This window comes from Drosophila guanche, unplaced genomic scaffold (assembly GCF_900245975.1).
Source record: "Drosophila guanche unplaced genomic scaffold, DGUA_6, whole genome shotgun sequence".
NCBI classification, from domain to species: Eukaryota; Metazoa; Arthropoda; class Insecta; order Diptera; family Drosophilidae; genus Drosophila; species Drosophila guanche.
This window is the reverse complement of record NW_022995743.1, coordinates 12,200,401-12,210,789: the sequence shown is the minus strand read 5'-3', so window position 1 is coordinate 12,210,789 and position 10,389 is coordinate 12,200,401. Positions and strand designations below refer to the sequence as shown.

The 10,389-nt window shown below is 38.8% G+C and overlaps 1 protein-coding gene across 13 annotated transcripts in view; it reads right to left on the bottom strand.

Annotated features, from left to right (window-relative positions):
* Positions 1-8,161: 8,161 nt before the first annotated feature.
* Positions 8,162-10,389, bottom strand: part of LOC117580793 (protein muscleblind) — a 110,648-nt gene continuing 108,420 nt past the window's right edge. For 5 of the 13 annotated variants that reach the window (XM_034267640.1, XM_034267649.1, XM_034267671.1 and 2 more), the window contains 2 exons: positions 10,108-10,192; positions 8,162-9,488 (listed from right to left, as the gene is read on the bottom strand). In XM_034267640.1, coding sequence (XP_034123531.1) covers positions 8,569-9,488; positions 10,108-10,192 — 1,005 coding nt within the window. In that variant the 3' untranslated portion in view covers positions 8,162-8,568. Of the gene's footprint in view, positions 9,489-10,107; positions 10,193-10,389 lie in introns of those variants that run through there. The other 8 variants (XR_004573613.1, XR_004573614.1, XR_004573616.1 and 5 more) reach the window with 4 other exon arrangements.

Below are 10,389 nucleotides of genomic sequence, written 5' to 3'. Positions count from 1 at the left end.
ATTCCCCTTTGGAAAGCATTTTAAAAAAATCTTTTCCGGGCCATTTTTTTTTTTTTTATTTAAACCCGCCCCCCCCCCCCCCCCTATCTTTCTCTCCCCCCCCCCCCCCCCCCCCCCCACACACTTTTTCCTTTCACTTAGTCAAATGCAAAGAGAGTTCCAAAAATGTGAAATCACCCTACACTAATTTAGTCGGCTTGCACCGAAATCCAGAGACGGAAGGTCAAACTGCTCTACAGAATAAATGTGCATTCGATTTGCATGTAGGAGAGCGAGTAAAAAGCCACCAACACCAAGAATCCAATTGTCTTTCCTATTCACTCATACAAGGCAAAACGAACGACAGAGCTCAGTCTCGCGTTGTTTCACCGTTACTTCGCTCTCACAAGAAAACCAGAGAGAACCATAAAGAAAAAGAAACCATCATGAAAAAATGGCACATATTGATGGTTTATTTAAAATAAATCATAAATTAACTCCCTTTATATTTTCCAATCGACTTTGCGATTACTTTGATTTGGATTCATGCCAGCACTCCAGCAACTCAACATTTTCTTATTCTCCTTTTTACTTCCTCATTAGCTAAATGTAAAGAGAGCGAACGTTCCATGCAAATTATTCCAAAAACAATTACAACTACACTGATCTGGTCGGCTAGCACAAAATCCCAGAGAGCAGTAGGCCCAAGGGCAACCCAATATATGTGCATTAGATTTATGAGTAGGGGAGAGCGGCCTAAGCCACCAACACCTACGCAGTTGACCTCTTTTGCAGCTTCTTCATCCCCATTCTAGTAGTTAAAAATTTGTCAGCGCGTTCGGTCCGGTACGGATTCGGTCCACGAAAAATCGGAAAATCGGGTAAAATCGGGAAAATACGTGAAAATTCGGGAAACTAAACGTGGAAAAGTATCGTGCAGCTGATTAGTAATGTGTGTGTTAGTGAAGTTAGTGAAATGGTTGAGCATTTAATGGGCAAAAAATGCGAAATCAATTGCGGAGGAGCACAGCGAGGCTAGAAGCTGATCGTCGATGGAAATATGCGGCAATATGTGAAAGTGAAGTGTGTGTTAGTGAAGTGAAATAAAATGTGGTGCAATGGTTGAACATTTAGTGGACATCAAATGCGAGATCATTTGCGAAATATGCGACAATATGTGAAAGTGAAGTGTGTTTGTGAAGTGCAGTGAAATATGGGGAAATGGTTGAGCATTTAATGGGCAAAAAATGCGAAATCAATTGCGGAGGAGCACAGCGAGGCTAGAAGCTGATCGTCGATGGAAATATGCGGCAATATGTGAAAGCGAAGTGTGTGTTAGTGAAGTGAAATAAAATGTGGTGCAATGGTTGAACATTTAGTGGACATCAAATGCGAGATCATTTGCGAAATATGCGACAATATGTGAAAGTGAAGTGTGTTCGTGAAGTGCAGTGAAATATGGTGAAATGGTTGAGCATTTAATAGGCAAAAAATGCGAAATCAATTGCGGAGGAGCACAACCAGGCTAAAAGCAGATCGCCGTTGGAAATATGCGGCAATATGTGAAAGTGAAGTGTTAAAACTGTATTTTTTTTCGTACAAATGTACGTACGTAGAGCAAAAATGTTCTAAATTTGCACCAAGGGCTTGCAATGTGTGTGTGTGAAAATGTGCCGAAAAAGTTGTCCCCCCCCCCCCCACCCTTTCCAAGCAATCACATAAAAGCGCAAGAAAAAAGAAGAGGCGCAAAAAGCAAAGAGCGAGTGTCAGCGCTCTCAATTTCAAGTGTCTCCTAATAGGGTGAGGCAACCCATTTCTGACTCTCTCTCGTTGAGTGCGTACGTACGAACTTCCGTCCTAATGCCTCACCCTAAATTAATGTGCCCAAAATCTGTGCTCTTATTAGAATCTCTCGCTCGATCCCGTTACATTTATTTCGTTTCGTTCGTTTCGTCGTTTCGACGCGCGGTTTACGTATGCATGTGTGTAAAGAGGACAACAAATGCTTCACACATGCGAAAAGAAGAAGCGCAATAAGGAAACTAAGAACGTAAATGGCAAGTGAAAATTGATGTTTTATGTTTGCTTTACAATCTATACTGTTTTTATTGCAAATTCTCATATATTTTTCTCAGAGGCTATAATTTTTTTCCTTTAGTTATTTTGTTTGTGTTTATTACCGAACCCCACTAGGAGTTAACGAGTAAATTAACCTCAAAACTTTTTGTGGGATTACAAATCCCCTTAGGACGTTTGTTGACACGTAAATTGAGCAACAACAACGCCATTTCCAGCATTTGTATTCCTTTTCTTGGGCAGGTCAGGAATGGGATGGACGCCAATGCCTGCAGGTGTGCCATGTCTACGTGCTGTGTAAATATTTGGCTTTACACTCTCGAAATTAACCAACAACAATTCTCCTTACACTTCCACCTCTCGATAAGTGGGTGTGGGTGCGAGCAAAGGCAGTTTTTAATTAACGTGATTAAATTAATTTAATTAGCTTTCATCCTCCCATTCCCTGGCTCTCCCTGCATCATTTTTTAAACTTACTTTAAGTGACAATTAAATTTTAATTTTTCCGTGTGCTAGGGAGTGTCCTTGTGCCAAAAGGGACAACGGCAGCGACAACGATACGTAAACATAAACGCCACGTTACGTGTTATGTACAACGTGAAATGATTTTTACGATGCCCAGCAGCAGCAGCAGAGCAGCAACCGCACCACATGTCTCATCAACGTCAGCTCTCCTCTCCGACACTCGCCATTCACCAGTGAAAGAGACAGAGTGATTACGGCAAGAGAGCGGGAAACACACTATCATTAACAGCATCATGGGAGAAGTGACTGTCCGTCGGCGTGGGGTAGTCGCACCCATACATACATACATATACTACAAGTATCCGTATACTTTGTCAATTGCTGTGTGACATCAGTGCGTGGCGGGGGAGGGTATGAATGGGAAGGTGTGGTAGGTTGGGGATGCGCAGAGCCTGATAATAAAGCAATTTCTGTGTTAATTTTTATGCCCTGACCGTGCAACCCCCAATGCCCCAATGGCTGCTCACTAGGTTTATAGTGCGGGTAATTAATGCCAGGGATATGAGGGATAACCGCTGAAGGGTTAAGGATTAAGGGCCCAAATAAATGCGTCCATCCCATATGTCACATAAAGATTATACTTGGTTGGATCATTGTTACTTTTTTCCCCCAATTCGCACTTTTGTGGTAAATTTTCCGTCCCATTACTTACCGTTATGGCTCTAAAAATTCAACCATACCCACCTTTTTCCGATGTCAATAATTCGCACACATTCACACACGCGCACACACATTAATTACAGCTTCAATGGTGGAGCTCCTGAAGCTAAGTGACTGCTTCCCTGGGGGCAATATTTTATAACCGCTGCCAACTAATTGCAACAGTTACGATGGACTGCGTGCGCCAATATGGCTCCCATTCGTAAGAGGAGCCAGGATTCCCAAGATGGAGCCAGAAACAGAGACGGAGATTCTCTTGTGTCGACATCCCCCCCTATTCCGCCTAAGGAATGACACAGTTGGAGTGCGCGTTGGTGTGTGAAATAGACAACTTACGTGCCATTCTACTACGTACATGTGTGTGCGGGTGGGTGGGTGTTCTTTTTTGGGGAAAAATGCAAAGGAAAGAGTTTCTTTTCGACTCGTTTTTTGCACATTTTTCACTGCCATGTGGCAGGTTCATGTCGTTGGTTCTACTTCACTGTTCCCTCCCGCCCGCTTGCACTCGCCTGCTTGCAGCAGGACTGTAGCTTTTTCTTTTCTACTCTTTCCGGTTTGCAGGTTTTTCAACACTGGCACTTGGGGAATTTTACGTGTGGCGTCTCTCCCTTTCCCCTTCACCCTGGAGAAAGGCAAATTCGGAGCGAGTGTTCCCTTTGTCGGCTTCTCTTTGCAGTTTGTGGTCCCTGCGGTTAGGTCGGATATTATGCATGTGGGCTCGTGCATCCTGCAATGTGCATTGCATGCGTTTCCCCAAGCTGCTGGCTGGATGAGTGAATCTGAAAAGGGGATGACAGAGTGTTCGTTCCTTCATCCTCTAAAAAGATAAACCTTGACTCAACTCCAATTGGAGGTCCCTCCTTTTCGAATGGAAAGACAGATATTTTTTTTTGTAATTTATTTGTTGTGTTTTATTGTATTTCATTGTTGTTTTTCTTGTTGTTGTTGATGTTTTTCATTGATGTTTCTTGTCGTTTGTTGTTGTTGTTGGTTTTTTCATGGTTTTCATTTCATTTTACTGCTAAATAACTTTTAATGTTGTATTTGTTTTTCATTATCAATATAATTTCAATCATATATAGTTTTGTTGTTGTTCCAAAACATTTTCTTGCCTGCACTTCTCCTTTGCTTTCTCTCTCTTCTAGACTACTCTTCTACGCTATCTTCGTATTACCTTCATGTCGTTGTTGTTGCAGTTGCAGTTGCAGTTTCTAGATTTGTTTGCCTTTGCCATTCGTTTCGTTTCTATCGTTCTTCTTTCTTTACATGTATAATAACTAAATTTGTTCTTTTTATAATAATAAATATAATAATCATAATAATAATAGTTAATAATGATTTTGTTTATTAAATATTTTTAAAAAATGTTCGTTTGTTTTTGTTTTGTTTTTGTGATTTTGCTTTTGCATTTGCTTTTTATGTTTTAGGAGTATAAGTATCATCGCTATCTTTATCAATATCCTCTCAACCAGAATTTGGATTTTTTTCTCGCTTTCGCGCCCCCTCATTTTCTTTATTCTGGAGTTACCTTAGTTGTTCGCTTAAAAATCTATTATTCCAATTCATCTTTATTTGTTGTTGTTGTATATGTGTATAGGTAATTGTATATACTAGTTCATTAATGTATAATATAATATAATATAATATATTTGTTTAATACAATGTATATATATACTATATATATACATATATGTATATGTATATATTTATATAAAAAAGGGTAAAACAGAAACTACAAAAATATATGTATGAACACAAAAACTAAACAACAAACAATGTTCCTCTGCTCCTTTCTCCTCCTGCTACCTTCGCGAATATCACAAAACAAATTAAAAAACGACAAAGGACAAAAGGACTTTAAAATCATACACCGAAAGAACTTAACTAAATTGAAAACAATACGTTGGGGCAGATGAAGGGGCGGTAAATGTACGGCGCCCCTTTCAAGAACATAGCGAAAATTCGTTGATATCACCTGACAAAAATGAAAGAGAACTACTTTACAGTACAGTACATCAGAGTACCGTACAGTACGGGTATGGTACGCCCGCCCGTGTTTTATCCATAGTGTAATCTTAAGTTACTTTTTACCGTACACCGAACCAGAGCAGCGGGTAAGCTAACTTTCTTTACTTTCTTCGCTTCGCTCGGGATCTTAGTATCAGTAATAATTCTTAATGTTTTATTACGGTTGCAACATTTAGTTTTTTGTTTAGTTGTTTTTTTTTGTATTTTTCGTATTGGTTTTAGTTTTAGTTTTTACTTTTCAATAAACACATCACATCATATTCACAATTAATAATCATAATGATCTAATATATAAACTAAAGTTAACAATAATAACTATGACTTACAGTGAGAGGAGAGACTCTACTCTGCACATCCTGTAACTACATTCAATATTTTCCACCTTCTCTCTAGAGAGACATATTCTATACGAGACTCTGCGCCATGTACAAGCCATGTCAAGTGTTTGTCTGTGTGTCCTGTGTTTAATAATAAACATATTAGTTCTGTAGTGTAGTGTAGTGTCGTGTAGCGTGTAGTGTAATATGATTCGATTAAGGCAAATAAAAGTTTCGTTTCTAGTTTACAAACTCGTGCTATGCTACATGCCACGCCGCGATCTATTCGTACACCCTTCAGTATTCGTTCCATAGTCCTTGCAAGAGGAATCTCTACTGAACAAAGTCCTTTTTTGAAGTATGTGCCTCATGGTACAGTGGAACCTATAGGTGTCTGTATGCATGTAGTTTTTCTTAGTAACTAGAATTTTCCGTTTTTCTTATTTTCTTAGTTTATTTTCATATTGAAGAACATTTTTTTGTTTATTTTTTCTTTGCCATTTTGCAGCTTATTGTTTTCCTCATTTGTTTGTTATTACAATAAATGTTAGTAACTGTTTAAAATGTCGACGAGTTTTTTTTTAGTTGTTGAGAATCTACTAATATGTGTGTGTGTGTTTTTTGTTATATATATTTGTTTATCTTTTATCTTTAGTTTGTTTAAATTTATTTGTTTAATTGTTATTTGTTTACAACTCTTCCACTTGCTGTTGCTTTCGGGATTTGTTGTTGCTTGGGTGTTGCACATAGATTTAAGGTCTGCTTATAATGGACGGAAACTTATTAGGCATTTTTCATTAGTAGGAAAGTATGAGGAAAGATCAGCAGGAAAGGATCGTTCCATTAACTATAGGCATAGGCTGCAAAGAGAGCGGGCGAGCGAGAGAGCTGAAAGTGGACTACATAACTACGAGTGAGAATCGGATAGAGAAAGAGAGAAGGAGAAGGAGAAGGAGAGAGTGGTATGGGTCTATGGGGTAGGGAGATGAGTTAACAAATTTCCGTATATTATAACCAGCCCTTAAACGTACATGTACATATAAATGTTGTTATTGTTGAACAATCCTTAGCTAAATGTCGATTACTATATATTATGTGTCTTCCGTGTGTGGAATTCCAATTAAAAATTATATTTTTTTATGCATTTTTCTGCTTCTGCTGCTGCATTTACATATCTGTGTTCTGTTCTGTTCTGTTCTTTATTCAATTCTCTTTGATTTCCCTTTCTTTAAATTATTATTATTATTCTCTCCTTTCTGTTTCTTTAAAAGATCACATTTCATGTTTTAGTTGCCATTAGTAAATATATATGTATGTATGTATATGTATCAATCAATATATTCTTGATTCATAAATATATGCAAATATATGTACTATGTAAGTATATGTATGCATGCATTGTAAGTTTTTTTTGTATATAATAACTAGTTTCCGTTCTGCAATTTATTGTAATTTTTGCTGTTCTGTGTGTTTCAAATGTCTGAAAGCAAACCAAGGTTATAGAAACATGATCGAAACTGAAGAGACTGACTCGAAGTGGTCGATTATTTTTGAAATTTGGAAAACTGTCTTGTATCTTTGCAGCTCTTTCTATGTACAGATACTTTTGTATAATGCTTACAAATCGCTTGCATAGGAAGATTTATATATATATTTATCGTATATGTATCGTACGTTTCTGGGGAATCTGTTTTCAATTTTCTAGAGATTTTCCTTACAAAAAAAAAAAGTACGTTTGGTGTTGCAAAAATGCCTTGCGTTTCAGATTTGATTAACTTTTTCTCTTTCGGTTGTTTTCCTCTTTAGGTTTTGATGATCCATTTTTGTATATTAAAAAAATATGAGTTCTCTTTGCTGTTTTGTTGTATTCTTCTGTTAATACAAAATGTAAAAAAGGATTTTGTTTTTTCTTTCTCTGTTTATCTGGCTTCTGGCTTCTAATAAAATCTTCGTACGAACCGCACCACACACATCTCTGGATCTGGATCTGGATCTGTCGTTTTCATCTCGCTTTTTCTTGTTGCTGTTGTTTTAGTAAATCGTTGTTGCAAAAATAGGACGTGACTGTACTTTATTTTCATCGCAATCATAATCGTAATCGATATGATTATTATTGGTATATATATTTATGTATGAATATTAGATTTTTTTAGTTGCTCTGGCTGCTTATCTATGGCCTATTCGTATTCTGTTGTTGTTTTTGATTATTTTGACTATTTTTCCCCATGTTGAAGTGTCTGTTGTCAGGCTTAATGTTAGGCTAATACTAACACTTCTCTCCTTCCCTTTCTTGCTACCCTTCATCATTCCTAAGATTGATCTTGATTATAGACTTTCGATTACTTTTGTTGTTTTTTTTTTGCGTTGAAATATGGAACACTAGAGTTTTAAAATAGTTTGTAACTAATTTTAATGCAACTGCGTTTCATCTTTGCTTCTGTTTTTATTTATTTTTATTTTTATTTCAATTTGTAATTCCTAATCTTTTTTTTTTTTAACAACACTAAACACTCTGTTTTTTTCTTTTTTGTTTTGGTTTAAATTTAGTTTTAGTTTTTTTTTGTTTTTTCTTCTTCTAATATGGTAGAGTCATCACTCAATAATTTTCCTCACTTGTTGCATGCCACACACACACACGCACGAGTCTTTGCTTTAAGTAAGAAAAGGATCTCTTGGATTTGTAAATAGTTACATTTTCAACCTTTAATTTAAATTTTCATTTTGTGTGTGTGTGTGTGTGTTTGGAGACTTTCCCTTTCATGCGTAGACTTTTAAATCCTCCAAAGTTGTTTTTGATTCGATTTCAATGATTGTGTGGCATGTGGAATAAATATGTAAATACATACTATATTTTTGTTTAGAAAAGTATCTATAGGTGATGTGATGTGTGGAGACTTTTGTATGCAAAGGATTCGAAGTAAATTAATTATTGTGAGGGATTGTTAATGGAAAAAAATCCCCGCAGCCCTCCCGTGACTTCTCCTTAGATGCATGTCGATGGCGCCACCACTGTTGCTCCTGCTGCTGCTGGCGCCACACTGATCGTGGTGGCCGGCATGGCCGTCACTGTTGTGGCCACCACTGTCCCCATTTGGGGCTGATAGTGATGGTGCCCCACATAGGTGGCATGCTGCTGCTGCTGCCCCATAGCCGGCTGTGTGGTGTACTTTAGCAAGTGATGCGGCTGTGGGGCCGCCTGCAGCGAGATGAACGGCGCCGCCTGTATGGGGATGCAGTTCGAGTTGTAGTCGCTGCTCAGCACCAGAGTGGGCGTGGCATCGGTATAGTAGGCCGGGGCCGCCTTTAAGTAGGTGGTCGTTGTGGGGGCGGCGGCATACTGCTGCTGGGGCGTGGGAATGGTGGCTGTCGATGTAGTAGACATTGTCGTAGCCGACGAGAGGGTGGGCGAGGTGGCTATCGAGCAGGACGATGACGATGAGGCCGACGAGGGGGAGTAGGGGGAGCTGCAGTGGTAGGTGATGTGTTGCTGCTGATGTGGCTGCTGTTGCTGCTGCTGATAGATGTTTTTGTTCTGGTAGTAGTTGCCATTGCTGTGGTAGCTGTACTGCTGCTGTTGTTGCTGCTGCTGCTGCTGCAGCGGCTGTGGCTGCTGTTGCTGTTGTTGTTGTTGCTGCTGCAGTTGCTGTTGCTGCGGCTCAATGATGATCAAATTTCCAGCGCCATTAAAGCCAGAATTTGTGCCGGCAGCAGCAGCAGCAGCAGCCGCCGCCGCCGCAGCCTGCTGTTGTTGGTCATTTGGATTTGTGATCATGGCAGCCATGATGTTGGCCGGCGGCAGGACAATGGGTATGTGATAGTATTTACACTGTTTGCGGCGGCACTGGCTGTTGGCATGATCACGGCAGACAGCAACACGTTGATCAATCACCTCGACCTTGTCATCTGTGGATGCGATGTTTGAAGCGCGAAGAGGGGGAAAAAAAAGGGAAGAGAACGGGACACAAATTAGTAAGGCAGACAATATTCAGAGTGAATGTAGAAAACAGTGAAAGCTCTTCCAAAGAAATTGATTCATGATCGTATGAGAGCATGAGAGAGGAGGCTAGGAGTAGGACTCGGAGACGTACTATTGGTGTACATTTATCGTAACAAAACCCTTGTGAAAGTCATCCGATTCTTCGTTCTCTACATTTGATATCATTTTCTCTGTTGTATTTCTTTGTGTGTGTGTGTAATCTTGACGGAAGTTCTTCGATTTAGCCAAAAGAGAAACAATAAATCAGAAAAGACCCAAATCAATTTTTCAAATTATTAAAAAAAAAAAACGTCAGCCAATTGCAGCAAACATAAAAACTGAAAGGTAAAGGACTTTGGTTGTGTTTTCCTAACTACAAATCAGAATAATAAAGTCGGAAAAGTCTTCTCAACAAATCTCTAGAAGAAGAAGAAAGCACTAAAAGCATATAAATAAAATACGGAAAGTATGGAAAAGTAAGGGAAAGTAAGAGGGGGTGGGGAGGATAGGTACAGAAGGTACAGAACATAAGGCACATGCACTTACCTTCAGTTAAATGAACGAATCTACAATTTAACCGACTGCACATAGATCTATTAAAATCTTGGCACACCGGGAGGGTGTCCAGTAACTATATTATAGATTTTGTCGAGGACATGAGTGGTTTTTGTTGTGTGTGTGTGTGTGTGTGTGGGATATGTATGGCAGGATGCAAACGGAAACCGAATTGAGAGTGAAATCATAAATTGTTTTTGTTTTAAACATAATTTTTGTTGGTGTTTTATCGGTTTTTATCGGGAATAGGTGGGAAAGGTATTTATTTTTTTA